This window comes from Rhodamnia argentea, chromosome 2 (assembly GCF_020921035.1).
Source record: "Rhodamnia argentea isolate NSW1041297 chromosome 2, ASM2092103v1, whole genome shotgun sequence".
NCBI lineage: Eukaryota > Viridiplantae > Streptophyta > Magnoliopsida > Myrtales > Myrtaceae > Rhodamnia > Rhodamnia argentea.
This window is the reverse complement of record NC_063151.1, coordinates 20,612,113-20,628,758: the sequence shown is the minus strand read 5'-3', so window position 1 is coordinate 20,628,758 and position 16,646 is coordinate 20,612,113. Positions and strand designations below refer to the sequence as shown.

Here is a 16,646-nt window from a genome sequence, read left to right as displayed (position 1 = left end):
AAGCCAATTTGGATGTAAAATCAAGAAGTTCGAATTCTTTTCTTTCCGCAGAAAGTTGGAAAGTAAAGATGCAACAAAAGGATCGGTGGTTGATGAACGCGTGGGGTTATGTCCATGTTCAAGACAAATTACTAATAAATCCCCCGAGATTCGACATGATTCGTAACACCAGTCGATTTGATAGCTAGCTTCAAATAATTAGTTTTAGCTGGCCGCTGATTCATCAATCGTCAAGGGTTGGAGTTGACCATTTGGCAACCCGCACTTTAGCTTTCTCCGCCTGCATTTTGCCATTATCACAGACATATTTACACAAATTTTTATGTATGTTTGATCAGAAGAAACATGAAATATACTTGAGTATTACCTCTTTCTCCCAATCACATCGAATTGTTACGATGGCCAATATCACAGTTTGAATAGCAGTGCCTCCGAAAATCATCCCACCCCAAATACCCTGCAGTTATTCCAAGTTTTCCTTAACATTAACTAATCAATCTGTTTATTGAGCCTAAGGAGCGAAGCATATGACAAAAAAATGAGGTGATGACCTAAATGAAGGATCCAAAAAACTTACAATAACACCTAAGTGGAAAACCCATCCCATGAGGAACCCAAGAGGTAGACCCACAACATAGTAGCATCCCAAATTGATGTATGCTACATACGCTTGCCATCCCGATCCCACAGCAACTCCTGCAGCATCGACAAAACTCGTGCGTATGATCTAAATTCCAACTGACCCTAAATCTCATGTAGCTAGTCTGAGTTGTAGTGAGATGAGTTCAAATAGGGTCGAAGTCGTGTTATGTTTACTTGGAGTGAATTCTAGATGATATCAAACAATTTGTTTTCACTAAAGTATCACGCTTTGTTTTTAAAGCTCTAGTGTAAGGTTGTATTGGATGCTAGTAGCAATTCACCAAATGATCAACTGAGTTAATTTTGTGCAGGTCGATATCTCACAGGAGAGCTCAATCGAACTCGAAAGCAAGCTCCATGAGTTGTAACGCTGTTTTATTTGATTCTCATTCTATAACTTTGGTTGAACATGTTATCTCCAATGCCAATGTCAGACTGATCACACTCGTACTGAACAAACCACCTCATCTTCTATGAAAGTACACTGATGATCGATCCGATATCAATACCACGAAAATTTCCTTTTCACCGTTACATTATGTGATCTTACGCAGATGGATATATGGAAGAGAAGAGCTACCAGTAGTAAACTCATATAGAAATAGATGGATAAGGAGATTCACCTGATAGGACGGGCTGAACACTGTTGAGAAGTATGGTGACACCTAGAAGATAAGAGAGCGTGTCCACTTCTTCAAGAACATTGGCGGAAGAAGTGAAAATGTACGCAAATTTGTCATGCAAGACCATGATGAGAGCACAGAAGAAGCAACCGATTATTGTAGATTGCACCACGGAAACAGCGGTCGCAAATTTCGCGGCCTTGCCACTCCCAGCTCCAAGCTCATTCGCCACCCTCACTCTGGAAAATTAAGCAAACTAGAGAATAAAGATCTAAGGAACGGAAGATAAACAGATTTCTTGTTTGTGGAAGCTTATTTTGCTGAAGGCAAAAGAGAGTTCTTTCGCAAGTCCGTACCCGGTTGCGGCAAAGAAGGCGAGAGGGATCATCATCTCCCAACCGTTGACGCTCATGCTGCCATAGACGTATAATTATAAACTTGTTAGTAGCGTAATGGGCGACACTTTAGGGAATAATCCTTCTAACGATGAAATTACCAAAGTGGAGATAAATTATTTATTACCAGATGGACAAGGCATCCACAGCAATCGTGGCATTTTGTAGATATCCAGTCATAAGTACTAATATCCTGTAGTACCAATTCTCCAAACTGTTCGAAAAGTGCCAAGGAAAACGTGATGATCAAATTCTAAGAAAAGTTCGAAAAATTCTAGACGAGGGACAGAGTTATAAGCTAAATATTGATACTTCATGCATAGTGTAACTGTAGAGACGGAGACTAAGAATGCGTAATTTTTACCAAAGCATAACTCCAGAAGCAGCGGACAGCTTGACGAACTCCCATAACCCCGAGAAAGCCTCCATGGAGAAGCCGGGCCACGTCAGCGGGCATCTGCCACACGCGGCGTAAGTGAACAACGCGAGCACCAAGAACCACCAGGAGAGATCCAAGGCGACAGACAGCCCCACGACGCCGAGGTCGAACACATAGACGCAGAGGCAGCTCGTGAGCACGTTGATCCCCAGGCCGGCCAGCGAGACCCATGCCAAGACCTGGGTCTTGAGCTGGCTCTGCAAGAACTTCGTCAAGGGGAATTGGAAGGCGAAGCTGAAGTGCAACGGGATGAGCCACAGCGCCACTGCGCCCGACATCTCCACCACGTCGTTCGGCTGCCCCAGGAGCTTCAGAAGCGGCGTGGCAAACACGTAGAAGGGGAGCAGCAAGAAGCAACACAGGAAGAGCACGATCCACGACCTTTGCAAGTAGATGCCGAGCATGTGGTATCTCTTCGCGCCGAAGGCTTGACCGCAGAGCGTCTCTAGCGCGCTCGCCATACCCAACTAATAACCACAATCCAAACTTAAGAAAGTTGACATGAAGCTCTAAATTTCTCCTTCTTTCTTCGTGTCAAACTGAATGTCTTGCAGCTAAAATCGCTCTGACCACCCGATTAATCCCTAAGGCGATGTATAAAAATTCAAGTTTTCTTTCATGTGCAAGAAGTGATACCACACATGCACAATCAAACGATACCGCTCCCAAATCAGTACAAAGGGTTTGAGGTTTGAACGCGACTGGTCACCATCTTTCATGCCTTGTATCAGCGTGAACTCCTCACAAAGGACACACTCACAGACACGCCTAGGTTGAACGAACCTCCACATCCCGAATCAACCGGTGACGTCCTTCAGTGAGGATTATGATGAAAGGGTGGAAAACAATTGAACATGCGAAAGAGATTTTGTTTGGCTCTTGTGATTCTTCTGTTCACGTATATGATTACGCAGATTTGCCTTTTGTTAATTTCGAATTCTTACTCTTAACTATCGACACCAAATGGCCAACTAATAAGAGGTTTCACATTAGCAAAATGCTTTCATGGCAGTTTGATCTGACCGTAGATCCACACACCGTCACTGCATGTTTTGCATAAAGCACTCATTAATTGAAAAATTGTGAGATCGGAAATAATTGTAGTATTGTCCATCATAGTAGCTCCCTTCACAGTATCCTTTTGCTTTGTCAATCCCCCAAGAAAAGGTGTGGAAAAAGACAAAGTCAACGGAGAGAGTCTGGTAATTCCGGTGTTTGCATCATGTGGTCGAATACTTAAAGATGACCGTGAGAGGCCCAAGCGAGTCCCCAAGATGAACTCCATTTGGCAATTATTGGACATTTCCTACGACTATACCACGTTGTACAAAAACACGTGAGAACGACAATCTTTAATGGGGGATTCGATCATGACACATTGACTTGTTAAACAATAATTTAACTCAAGCTTTGTTTGTTTCGCGAAAAATAAAATTCAGAAAAATATTTTTCAAATTTTTTTACAGTTGGTTCATGAAAAATAAGCTAATCAAGAAAAATATTTTCTACCCAAGAAAAAGCACATTCAAAAGTGGAGAAAATATTTTCATCTTTTTGGAAAGAGAAAAACATTTTCCCTCGTCTTTCTTCCCCTACTTTTTCACATTCCTTTAATTTTTAACTATTTTTAATAATAAAAATATTTTAAATTTTTAATATTTTCTACGTTATTTTTTATTTTATTTTATTTTCTTTCTTTCTTTCTTTCTTCTTCTACTAGTCGATGGCCACGGCGACGGTCGGCGATCAGCCACGGACGAGGGACAAGACTTGCGGGCCTCTGGCGAGGCTCCACCTCGCTAGATAAGGTGAGGTCAAGGCTCGGGTAAGGAGCTCTAGCCTTGCCAACACCTTGCTCGAGGGAGAGTGTTGCTGACTTGGCAAGGCTTGACCTAGCCCAAGATCGATGGGATCAAGCTTGCTAGCCATCATCGTGGCCGGCGACCGGCAGAGGTAGGAAGAAAAGAAAAAAAAGAAGAAGATAAAAAATACATAAAATAAGAATATTAAAAAATTCAGAAATAAAATTACTATTACAAATTTATTTTTTTTAATTACAAAAATGATCTATGTTGGCACAAGTGGGGTCCACATCAGCAATTTTCTACTCAATATGATGCAGAAAATTAAATCGAACTTTCCATACCAAACGACAGAAAATATTTTCCGCTCATTTTCAAGTTTCAACCAAATGCTGAAAAACTTCAATCGCTTTCCTGAAAAATGATTTTTTAAAATGCATTTTCCAAATACGTAGTATTTTTCGTGAAATAAACGAACGCATTACTCTGCTATAGTGACTTCAAATAGTTCCCAGACTCTAAGACCTAGAATAACCGGTGAAGAAGACTCGACAGTCAAGTTGAAACATACAAGGCGTCGACGATAGACGTGGACGGCGAATTCGGCTTCCCATGGTGGTCGCCCAACACTCGCATTTCTGCGATATTGTTTCAAAATCCTATATTTTTTCTATTGCAACACGACGGTATGCGTCAATATGATTTAAGTCTATCAAAACTTTTACATTGTCTAAGTTTTGTCTGGTCCTTATTGTGTTGTTGAACGACTTCTATCTCAGGAGCACCATCTAATGATTATCAGAATCCAAGAATTAGCGGATGATTTTTTTTTTTTTTTTTGGGGGGGTGTTTTCTGTACTTACCAAGAGGCCGAAATTGAAGCCGACGATGATGACGGTGTTGGCGATGGACATGGCGGCGAGCTCAACCTCCCCAAGGTGTCCCGCAAACGCCTGCGTGACGATGTTCATGCTGTATGAGGCCATGCGGCTAAAGATGGCAGGGCCGGCGATGTGCCACAGCTTCTTCGTCTCAGCCCACACCCTCATGCTTAAGCTCGTCTTCTCCTTGTTATCATGATCCCTGCCGTTGCGGTCGCCGCCCGCTGCAGATTCTCGCAGCAGAGGCTGGTGGGAGCCGCTGTCGATGTCGACAATCGCCATGAAAGGCACACCGTTTTTCTTTTCTTTCCTTTTCCCGGAAAAGTCTGACAAATGAGCTAAGTGGGAACGAAGAAGAATCTCAGTTCAAGAATCGAGAGCTGGTCGCTGAATTTTGATTTTGACCTATTCCGACTCTCTCGGTTTGGTGGTGGGAAATTGTTCTCATCGTTTTGATGCCGAGGCCGCTTCAACAAGCAGACATATGAATCTTCTATCCTTGGTGGTTGGGCTGGTGAGTTCTTCTATACCATACTAACAACAACAACAATAATAATATGGGATGAACATGAGTAAAGTGTTCTTAACCAATTTCAGTGAATCAAGCGGTATTGATCGAGTCAGATATGTACCATGTTTGTGTGAGATAGAAATGATGACCCCTGCAATGATATCATCCCTTCGGTTCTTTTCAAAAGGAATAGATCGATTCGGATTTTGCTCAATTAACGAGAGAAGAGACAGCAGATCTCATTGCATAATATCTTTCAACGAATTCGGATTTTGATCATCTCCGACTCTATCCAATGCATTGTATAACTTACCCTTTCTTATTGGAAAAGAAAATCGACTGCCATTAATGGCGTAATAATATATGCCCATTTCAATGATATAGACCTTCATGAAAGTGAGAAGACGGATAGAATTTTGTTTTTGTTTTTGTTTTTTGTTTTAAATTAAATCTCTAACTATTGTTGTCGATTAGCTTTCACTCTCAAGACCTGACCAGAACATACTAAAATTTTTAGAGACGTGCAATGGCAAGAGGGTGGCGGAAAGGACGGATGGGAGGAAATTGATGGTATGTGTGGAATGGTTGGTCGAGCAACTAGTTACCGAAACCAAAAACAAGTACCATTGGGATGTACAACTCTAGAAGCACATCGTTTTGTACAATTGGGAACTTCAATTTAGGTTAATAAGACCTCAAATTCATTGAAATGAAATTAATGTCATGAATTAGGTGCAGTCCAACTTGAAACCTAAATGTGCAGGTTAATGGTATGTACTTCATGGTATAGGAAATGCCTCATGTGGCTCGCAACAATAGATTTATTCCTTACCAATTAAATTCACTACCAAGTGACAGAAATTTCGCCTACTTGTGCAGGTTAATCTCTCCGGAATCACATACTTTACCTTTCACGACGTTAGGAGAAATTGGAGTTCTAGTACTAGCCTGCAAACCTTCATGAGTGTTTACGGTTGAGCGTCTCACTTGCTAAGGAATATCCGGTTCAAGCCCACTTCTAGCACCCGCAAGCTCAGAAATCGACTCTATTGCCGCAACAACAACAATAGTTGATTGTCAGCGGAATAAATGATGCATGATTTCACACGGAATACCACCACTAAGCAAGTAGGTTCAAGCTCGCCATGCCGCCGAAGAAGCGATTGCCATTTCCGCTCGTGCCTTAACCGACTAGGCCAATCATCTCCGGTGATGGGAGAAGATTTTGGTTAGTATGGCGCATCTAGTTCCCATCCCCCTAGAGCATGTGAAACAAAGCACCTTTGTTTCAAAAGGAGACTATCTGGTGGGGGGTCATTCTCATGGAAAATCGCTTTCCTGTTCAAATCCACTCCATGAAGTCTCGTACATCCGATAACGCTATAAGACAAGCATTTGGGGGCCACACTTGTCTCTGAAAAGAACGGCAAAAGCGCAGAAAACGTTTTTCCAGTGGAGTCCTGTCTTGGAATGAAGGTTGTTGCCTTTGGTGGCATTGAGGATTCACACGATCTTCACCTAAATATGTTGTTGATGCATACACGTTGTTGATCCGAAAATGACAGGATCACTGACCACGGAGTATACATGTCTTGCCGTTTCATTTGTCAATTTGACTATGTTCAGCGGCGCGGTCGCAAAAGAGTTCCTACACTAGCATTCCCTCCCCACCTTCTTAGATTAGCAAAATGGAGAATAGTCTTTCGAGGAGGGAGTTGCCAAAAGAAATTATTCATGCAATCAATTAATGGTAGCGATTTGCATTTCCGTATCATAGTCGTTGTCAGCGAGGTCAACCTTTGTCGAAGGCCAAGCAGAAGGTTGTCGTTAGGCAGTTTAGGACTGTCGTGTCATTGTGACCTGGCGACATTGAGAATGCAACACATGTTGAGTAGATCTCGGGTCGAATTGAAAAGATCAATCATAGGTTGTACTAAAGTTAGCATTTTCCTGTAGCTCTACACCAAAGAGAGCTGTAAATTGTTGCGACTTTTAACGCGGTGAACCACCAAGGAAAAGCCAATGAATTACTAAGTGAATACTTGGCACGCACTCTCCTAAGCTCGTATCAGTTGAAACTTTGGGTTTTGATTTAATCATTCAATCATGTATTTAATTCATTTACGACTCGTCAATAATCTATTATGGGTCGATCAGAAATCCAAGTAAAATGTGAGAGAATATTTCACTTTTGCGAAAGAGAGATATCATAAATACGGGTACATGATTACGCTAGATTAATTAAAACCATCTCGATAACTTTTTCTGTTTATTTCAAAAATATTTTGCGAGCAATCTTGGTTGATCTTAATTCTAATCCACCAACATGCAATATGTGATCATGCGGGTATGTTAACAAAAATTTAACAGTCAATTTATCAAAAGCAATAAATAAATTGTTATGAATAGTGCAAAAATCTCAATGCATCAAGCAAAATATGACTTCACTATGATTACACTCCAAGTTTTCTGCAAGACATTAATCAAAAACCAAATAATGTCCGCATGACCTAAACAAGATTTGTAAATGCAATGTCAATCAATTTTGTTTATGAATTTTTCTTTTCTTATTAAACTATATGCGGTGTATGAAATGCAATTATTAAAACCCATTGATCACTTTTTTAGGCTTGATTTGTTTTTCATCTTAATCCTTTTTTTCTTATCTTTCATTCGGCCAAGCACAACGTCCCAATTGACCGAATATTTTGCGCCCATGCCTTCACTCTTTCCAATTTTAACACAAGAAAGCAATCCATCCTGTTTAGGACATCATATGTGCCATGCACGTGTTTTCGGCCATATTATATCTTCAATGGGTTTGGCCAAATTCTGTGCTCTTACGAGCTCAATCTAGATTAAGCCCAAAGCAACTCTACTTAAGTCAGGCCAATCATAATGCAAGTCACGTGGACTTGCTACTAATAAATGATAATGCTCATACTGTACAAATTCATAAGATTTTATTGATAGGTGTCAGGGTTAGACTCCTAATTTTCTTTTGCAATGAATGATTAAATGGGGTTTTCAAAATTTAGATGTTAACAACTGTGAAGAAATTATGCACGTCTTTGTGAAAATCCTAACGAGGAAGACCATCATCATTGGGTCAAGTTGAGTGACACCAAGGACAACTTCTTAAATTCCATAAAACATATAACCCATTTATATTATGAAGACTATAGGGAAAGTACCAAAAAAGTCCTAAACTTATTGCATTGACACTAATTCAGACATGGGCACCCGCTGTTCTACGTGACACGACCAATATTGACATAGATATTTTTAATACTTTTATTTTATTTTCATTTTTCTTCCTTTCCCTTTTCTTTACGTCGATGGCCGGTGGCCATATTTTTTTCTAAAATGGCACTGAAGTGATTGCTAGAAGAGTTTTGGTACTAAAGTGAGCGTCGTATGAAAGTTATAGCATTTATAGTTTCCTATTTTCCTAAGAGAATTGAAATAAAATGATGAAACAGCTAATCAATTTATCACCTAATTTGACACTTATGGCAAAGGTATATAGGAAAACCAATGTACGAAATGAACATTATACATTCTAGGAATCACATCAAATTAGACTGTAGATCACCAACGGCTAGAGAGTTACAATTGCTACTGGTCCAATATATCCTCATCACTTGCTGCTACGCTAAACCTACATGAGGGGAGATATTCATAGAAAAGTTAGTTAAACAGATTTTGGCCAATCACATTAAAGTACTATATGTATAGAAAAGGATAATTAATAATGAAAAATATAGCAATATGATCAATCATATTGAGTTGGCAACTGATTAGTAAAATTAATTATGCTAGCTATGAATAATCAGATAAACCATTGCCATACTCGCCTATATGTAGATTCATTTGGATAGCCAAATTCACATAAGGAGTTTTAGCTAGCCGCTGATTCATCATCTTCAAGGGTTGGAGTTGACCATTTCGCAACCCGCGCTTTAGCTTTCTCCGCCTGCATTAAGCCATTATCACAGCATTATAAGGGAGATTTCATCCGGTACAAAAGCAAGTTACCATGAAAAAAAGGCAACCAGGTAGGGAATGCTTATACTCATGCTTGTCTGGTCAAAAGAAAATGAAATATACTTGAAGTTTACCTCTTTCTCCCAATCACATCGAATCGTTATTACGGTCAATATAACCGTTTGAACAGCAGTGCCTCCAAAAATCATTCCGCCCCAAATACCCTGCAGTTATTCCAAGTTTTCCTCAACATTAATAAAACAATACGCTTATGGAGCTTAAGCGACAAAGCATATGATGAAAAAAAGAAAATGAAGTGACAAGCTAAAGGAAGGATCCAAAATTTACCACGACACCTAAGTGGAAAACCCATCCCATGAGAAATCCAAGAGGTAGACCAACAATATAGTAGCATCCCAAATTGATGTATGCAACGTACGCTTGCCATCCCGATCCAACAGCAACTCCTGTCGCGTTGATGAAACTCGAAGTATGTTGTAAAGTGGAAACAAATTACTTCTCGGAGAGGAAAAGCGCCTCTATGTATTCCAACGTGTAGCGATTTTGAGTTGTAGTGAGAGAATTTCAAATGGAGTTGAAGTTTTATTATGCTTACTTTGAGTAAATTCTAGATGGAATCAAACAATGTGTTATCTGAAATATCATACGTTGTTTTTTAAGATTCTAGTTTAAGGTTATAGTTGGATGCTAATAACAAATCACCAAATGATCAATTGAGTTAATGTTAAACATATCAAATATCTCGCTTAGTCGAACTTGACCGTACCTCAATACAGGACATGTACCGAACATACCATCCTTCAATGGACCCTTGTGATCAATCAAACATCAATAGCGCTGAAATTTCTTTTTCACCATTGCATAATGGAAAAGAAGACTTAACAAGCAGAAATCCTGAGTATTAGTAGATGGTTATGAAGATTTACCTGATAGAACAGGCTGAACGCCGTTCAGTAGTATGGTGATGCCAAGAAGATAAGAGAGTTTGTCCACTTCTTCAAGAACATCAGCGGAAGAAGCGAAAATATACGCAAATTTGTCATGCAAAACCATGATGAGAGCACAGAAGAAGCAACCAATCATTGTTGATTGCACAACCGACACGACGGTTGCAAATTTCGCGGCCCTGCCGTTTCCAGCTCCAAGCTCATTCGCCACCCTCACTCTGCATATCAAGGGAACTAGAGATTGAAGACTGAAGGAATGATAAATAAAAAGATCTTTTGATATTGGATGCTTATTCTGCGGAAGGTGAAAAAGAGTTTTGTTGTTCTTGAAAAGGAACATAACTTTCGCAGGTTAAGTACACAATAAGTTCAAGAAGTAAAACTTATTGAGAATTAATGCTTAGTTGATTATATTTAAACCATTCACAAGTGTCCAAGCTTTTGAAGACACGACAATACTTTCAAAAGCTGATGCAAAAATCTAAAAAGTGTCGGTTTTCTACGTTATATTGACACATTTTGTGCTGTCTGTACTTTCATTTTTACGGTTTGGAGTTGGCACTTGGGACTTTGCTTGACTTTCTCTTAATTAATAAATAATCTACATCGTTGTCCATCTAAATGATTATACTCAGCCCACACAAAACCATTTGTACAGAGTTATTCTTACTTACAGTAAAACAATCTTGGCTATGAGAGAGAAAGTACCCGGTTGCGGCAAAGAAGGAAAGAGGGATCATCATCTCCCAACCATTGATGCTCATGCTGCCATGTAAGTACAATTATGAACTATCAGCTGCGTCCTAGGAGACACTTAGCGAATAATGTTTCTGATGATAAATTGTTACCAGATTGACAGGGCATCCACCGCTACCGTCGCGTTTTGTAGATATCCTGTCATTAGTATCAATATCCTGTAGTACCAATTCTCCAAACTGTTCGAAAAGTACCAAGAAAATATGGCGATCAAATTATAATGACCAATTCTCCAAACTGCAAGTGAATATTCTTAGTTTCCTGAGTTGAATTTAGTTGGAAGAACAAGTGAAAACCAGAGTCATGATATGGAGCACGTTCCCTACTTAGATTTGTCGTAAAATATAATTAGCAAGAACAACGTCGAACACGGGCTTTTTTCCAAACCAAGATAAAAAAAATAATTACCAAATCAAGTGTAAAAAAATTTTATTTACCAAATCAGGTGCCGCTTAGCGCTCTTGTTGCCGAGCGGGCTAAAAAAGCAAAAAAATTTCCCACTTGGCGATCTGATTGCCGAGTGGACAAGGCGCATATTTTTTTTAAAATTTTTTATGCTTACTCGGCGGTCATACTGCCAAGCAAGCAGAAAAGTTGTTGAGTGGCTTGCTTGGCACTTAACCTTTTTAAAATTTTATTTTTATTGTTTACTTTTTTAATCATTTTTAATTTCTTTTTATTATTTCCTTTTAATCATTTTTTTTATTATTCAATTTGTTCTCTGGAATGGATAAAATATTAATGAAATTCCTATATAATACAATGTTTTGTGTTAACGAGCAAGCGAACGAACGATCGAGCCCGCAGAGCAAACTCTCGCTTGGTAGTTCGTTCGCTCCATGACCTTGATCATTCGTTCGCTTGCTCGTTCGTTCACTCTGCGGCCTTGATCACTCGTTCACTCGCTCGCTTGCTCCGCGGGGTTGAGGCTCGCTTGCTCGCTTGTTCGTTCGCTCCGCGGCCTTGATCGTTCACTTTCTCATCCTCAATCTTCAATTCGTGGTGAACTCTCTCCATCAAAGACCTATCGGGTTCGGTTGGAAGGAGAGATCCCACGAGAAATCCATTTGCAACTCATCCTCATCGTCCAACATAGTCGCACCGGTTCCTTTGCCCAAACTCATTCTTGCAAATAATTCCAATTTACGGAAAGATGCGTTCCTGAGTGAGTCTACTCCATTGAGCACTAGGCGTGGCAAGGAAACCACAGCACACAACGTAAACATGAGCGTTAAATTTATAAACACGGTGCACGCGCTCTATTCCGATAGTCCCTTTCCTCACCCTATAATGAGACTAGGATGGCTTGATTTGCTCTGACATAGCATGTATACATGAGGCGAATGAATGATCGAGGCCAGGGAGCGAACGAACGAGTGAGCGAACGAACCATCGAGGCTACGGAGCGAACGAACGAACGAGCCAGCGAGCGAACCTCAACCCCGCGGAGCGAGCGTTCGCTCGGCGGGCTCGATTTCGGTCGCTCGCTCGTTAACATAGAACATTGTATTATATAGGAATTTCATTAATATTTTATCTATTGTAGAGAACAAATTGAATAATAAAAAAAATGACTAAAAGAAAATAAGAAAAAGAAATTAAAAAATGATTAAAAAAGAACACAATAAAAAAAATTTTAAAAAAAGAAGGTTGAGTGAGTGCCGAGCAAGCCAATCTACAACTTGAAAAAAAAAAAGCCAATACTTGCTCGGCAGAATGCATACAAAATTAAAAAGAAAAATACGCGCACTGCCCACTCGGCAATTGGACTGCCGAGCGGCACTTGATTTGATAAATAAATTTTTTTTACACTTGATTTGGTAATTTTTTTTTTTTTAATCTTGGTTTGGAAAAAAGCCCGTCGAACACAGACTCAGTATTGTGTAACGTGGAGATGGAGACTAAGAGTGCGAACTTTTACCAAAGCATAACACCGGAAGCAGCAGACAGTTTGACGAACTCCCATAACCCCGAGAAAGCCTTCATGGAGAAGCCGGTCCATGTCAGCTGGCAACGGCCGCACACGGTGTACGCGAACATCGCGAGCACCAAGAACCACCAAGAGAGATCCAAGCCGACGCAGAGCCCCGCCACGCCGAAGTCAAACACGTAGATGGAGAGCCAGCTCACGAGCACGTCGATCGCTAGGCTGGCCAGCGAAACCCATGCCAAGACCTGGGTCTTAAGCTGGCTCTGCAAGAACCTCCACAGGGGGAATTGAAAGGCGAAGCTGAAGTGCAACGGGATAAGCCACAGAGCCACCGTTCCCGTCATCTCTGCCACGTCGTCCGGCTGCCCTAGGAGCTGTAGGAGCGGCGCCACAAACACGTAGAATGGGAGCAGCAAGAAGCAACACAGGAAGAGCACGATCCACGACCTTTGCATGTAGATGCCAAGCATGTGGTATCTCTTCGCGCCGAAGGCTTGGCCGCATAACGTCTCTAGTGCGCTCGCCATACCTAACTAATAACCGCAGTCCAAATACAACAGTTGACATGAAACTCCTGATTTATGTTCCTCTTTTCATGTCAAATTGAGTGTGTAGCTAGCTAAAATCACTTCGAGCACCCGATTCATCCGTCAAGTGTTGTACAAAAAAAGTGTTCTCCTTAGAATACCATGCACACACAAGCAAAAGATACTGCCCCCACACCCCATAATTTTGACATAATCACTACAATGGGTTTGCGGATTGAGATTGCCTCGACCCCTTTCATGTTTAAATTCCTTTCAATGAGAGTCAAACTTGATTTTCGAAGCTAGCAAATTGTGGAATGCACCTTCACATCTAGTTTGAACGAACCTCCACATGCGAAACGAGATTAAATGTGTCCCCGTCTTTCAAGACGTAATAACATGCATCATCACCTCAATACTTGCGCAGATCTACCTCTTATTAATCCTGAAAGTTCTACTCTAGCTACCTACAAAAAGTTATTAGCGCTCCATTGGCAAATATCGGACATTTTCTACGACTAAGGTGGCACAATTTGTCGTTTGATGTGGGATCCAATCAAGGCACATCGATTCATTACAAGATAATCTAACTTAATCTACTGCAGTGACTTTAAATGAAAGTTGAAACCTTCACGGCGTTGACTACAGACGTGGGCGGCGACCTCGGCTTCGCCATGGTGGCCGGCCAACACTCACCTATCTGTGATATTATTTCAAACCCACACTTTTGATTAGGAGTGAGGAAAAAAACCATGATCCAACCAAACCGGACCGGACCGTACCCAATTGGCTCATTTTGGATCGTAACCGGCGGGTACGGATCTGGTTCCCGATTCCAAATTTCTAGAACCGGCGGGTACCGGTTTGGTTCCCGATTTCGGGTGGGAACCATCCAACCGACCCAACCGGACCGATCCTTTTGTATAATATAAATGTATTATCTTTTAATTGAAGGCTTTGAAGCCATCTCCCTCAAAGGCCCAAAGTCCAGAAAGTGAAGAAATTTATGTTGATGACATCTCCCGGTTTCGGGTGACAGTGTGATTCAATTCTATTGGAAAACTCTAATTTGCCGTGGCTTATAAGGATGAATTTCATCCCATTATGTCCTCATATTTATGGCTGAATGTCTTTTATCGTTGAATGCTACAAGTTTGGAGAGGCCTCTGTTCTAATACCTATTTTATGTAATTTAGTTGATACAAGAGAGATTACGAGAAAGATGAAGACCTAGGAATTAAAATGCAATCTGTTGATAATTATTCTTACTTAGTCATGGATGAGGAAACTCTTTGATAAAAACCTTGACTGTGGTTTTTTCATGAACTTTGCAATCTAATGTCATGCATTTGTAAGAAGGTGCAATTTAAGTCCAGTGTTGACGCCTTGTAGGAGGTAGACCATTAAGAAGCCAAGGTAATAGAAACTTGTGAGATTCTGATTGTCGTGGTAATGTGGGCTAGTGTTGTAACCGTTGATTATTGATACATCCTCAAAAGTCATCTCCCGATTTAGGGTGGTTCCCCTTTCTTTTTTAATTAATGTTGGTGCTCGATAGGACCGTAACCAAGATCCAACCGAAAACTGGACCGGACCGATGGTTCGGTTCTTGGTGGATCCATGGAATAAGCGGACGGTTTGCATTTTGCGAAACCGGTCCCCAAGGAGAGATTCTCGGATCTAGGATAGGAACCACCCATCCTAGAACCGATCACCCCTACTTTTGATACAAGGTGATGGTATTTTTTTTTTTTTTTTTTTTTGCGTCAGTATAAATCTACTCTATCAAAACTTTACATTGTCTAAGTTGTTGGGTCCTCAATTGTCTCGTTGAATAACTTCTATATTGGAGTACCCACTAAGAAATGTCTAAGTTGTTGGGTCCTCAATTGTCTTGATGAATAACTTCTCTATCGGAGTACCATCCAATGAAATATCGAATCAAAGAATTTAGGTGTGAAGATTTGTTGGGTTTCTGTGCTTAGTGCTTACCAAGAGGCCGTAATTGAAGCCGATGAGGACATTGATGGCGATGGACATGGCGGCAAGCTCAACCTCCCCAAGGTGTCCCGCAAAAGCCTGCGTGACGATGTTCATGGTGTATTGGGCCATGCGGCCGAAGATGGCGGGACCGATGATGTGCCACAGCTTCCTTGTCTCAGCCCACGCTCTCCTGCTCAAGCTCGTCTTCTCTTCGTCTTCATGATCCCTGCCGTGGGGGTCCCCATCCGCCGCTGGTTCTTGCAGCACAAGCTGGTGGGCGTTGCCATCGCGGTCGACCGTCGCCATGAAGGGAACAGCGGTTTTTTTGTTTTTGTTTTTGTTTTGGTCACTAGAGAGGGAAGGTTGTGATAATGAGAGCAAAGAGAAATACTGATAATTAGAAGGCAATGAAATGATCAGTAATGGACGAGAACCTCTGGACAGGATCAAGTCTTGAGCAGAAGCTGGAAAACTTCTCACATTGGCCTACATGGATCCAAACAGCAATCATGTGATCCAAAACACGAGTCTTTCGGGATTCGTCTATTTTGCGACCGTGGGACAGGTGAGAGAGTAGTAAATAGTATTTCATCAAGTACAAGTGCAAACGAGGGACCTTTTCCTGCGCACCTGGAGGAGCTCAGTGGGACCAGAAGAAATTCTGATTTTCTTTTCTTATCCTGGAAAAGTTTGACAAGCAAGGTACGTGGGAACAGCACGGCACGACACAGCACGGCACCTCACGTGCGATTTTTAACTGAAGAAAGCAATCTATCCTAGTTAGATCATCACATGTTGATGGCACGTGTGACTTTGGGCCGTATCATGTGCTCAGTGGGCTTAAATAAAATTTTGTGCCCTTGCGAGCTTAGTCTAGATTAAGCTCAAAGCCTCCCTACTTAAGTCAGTCCAATTGTAATGCAATTTATGTGTGCCAGATGTCAGGGTTGACTCCTAATTTTCTTATACAATGAATGACTAGATGAGTCGCTAAAAATTAAATGCCTTGCGAAAAGCAGTGCAGATCTTTGTGAAAACCCTAACAAGGAAGACCATCGCCATCAAGTCAAAGTCGAGGGACGCCATTGACAATTTCTTAAATTCCGCAAAGCGTGTAACCCATCTACATTACAAAGACTAGTACACGCCCACTGAAGCATATTAAAGCCCACGATTCTTCTGTTTCCCTTTTCATCTATCTT

The 16,646-nt window shown here is 41.0% G+C and overlaps 2 protein-coding genes across 3 annotated transcripts; both read right to left on the bottom strand.

The window, feature by feature from the left end:
* Positions 1–159: 159 nt before the first annotated feature.
* On the bottom strand, positions 160–5,109 carry LOC115739454 (protein DETOXIFICATION 27-like). Of its 2 annotated transcripts, XM_048273866.1 has the most exons (9): positions 4,765–5,109; positions 2,025–2,566; positions 1,788–1,874; positions 1,622–1,678; positions 1,416–1,504; positions 1,266–1,307; positions 578–696; positions 368–457; positions 160–280 (listed from the first exon to the last, which is right to left on the bottom strand). In XM_048273866.1, exons 1-9 carry the CDS (start codon positions 5,062–5,064, stop codon positions 224–226), a joined length of 1,383 nt encoding a protein of 460 aa, XP_048129823.1. In that variant the 5' UTR covers positions 5,065–5,109; the 3' UTR covers positions 160–223. The 2 variants fall into 2 exon arrangements, with proteins under 2 accessions (XP_048129823.1, XP_030528413.1); XM_030672553.2 differs by having other exon boundaries at positions 1,266–1,504.
* Positions 5,110–9,159: 4,050 nt separating this feature from the next.
* LOC115739455 (protein DETOXIFICATION 27-like) lies at positions 9,160–15,750 on the bottom strand. Its single transcript, XM_030672554.2, has 8 exons — positions 15,454–15,750; positions 12,926–13,467; positions 11,097–11,183; positions 10,957–11,013; positions 10,228–10,466; positions 9,629–9,747; positions 9,415–9,504; positions 9,160–9,269 (listed from the first exon to the last, which is right to left on the bottom strand). Exons 1-8 carry the CDS (start codon positions 15,748–15,750, stop codon positions 9,195–9,197), a joined length of 1,506 nt encoding a protein of 501 aa, XP_030528414.1. The 3' UTR covers positions 9,160–9,194.
* Positions 15,751–16,646: the final 896 nt, after the last annotated feature.

Excerpts from the sequence above, each read along its gene's own strand:
- LOC115739454 (XM_030672553.2), bottom strand. The coding sequence starts at position 5,064 with ATGGCGATTGTCGACATCGACAGCGGCTCCCACCAGCCTCTGCTGCGA. Across the intron at positions 2,567-4,764 it reads GCTTCAATTTCGGCCTCTTG|TTGGGTATGGCGAGCGCGCT; the intron begins GTAAGTACAGAA and ends TGTGGTTATTAG. Across the intron at positions 1,505-1,621 it reads GCCTTCTTTGCCGCAACCGG|AGTGAGGGTGGCGAATGAGC; the intron begins GTACGGACTTGC and ends TTAATTTTCCAG.
- LOC115739455 (XM_030672554.2), bottom strand. The coding sequence starts at position 15,750 with ATGGCGACGGTCGACCGCGATGGCAACGCCCACCAGCTTGTGCTGCAA. Across the intron at positions 11,014-11,096 it reads GTGGATGCCCTGTCAATCTG|CATGAGCATCAATGGTTGGG; the intron begins GTAACAATTTAT and ends CTTACATGGCAG. Across the intron at positions 9,270-9,414 it reads GATGTGATTGGGAGAAAGAG|GCGGAGAAAGCTAAAGCGCG; the intron begins GTAAACTTCAAG and ends GGCTTAATGCAG.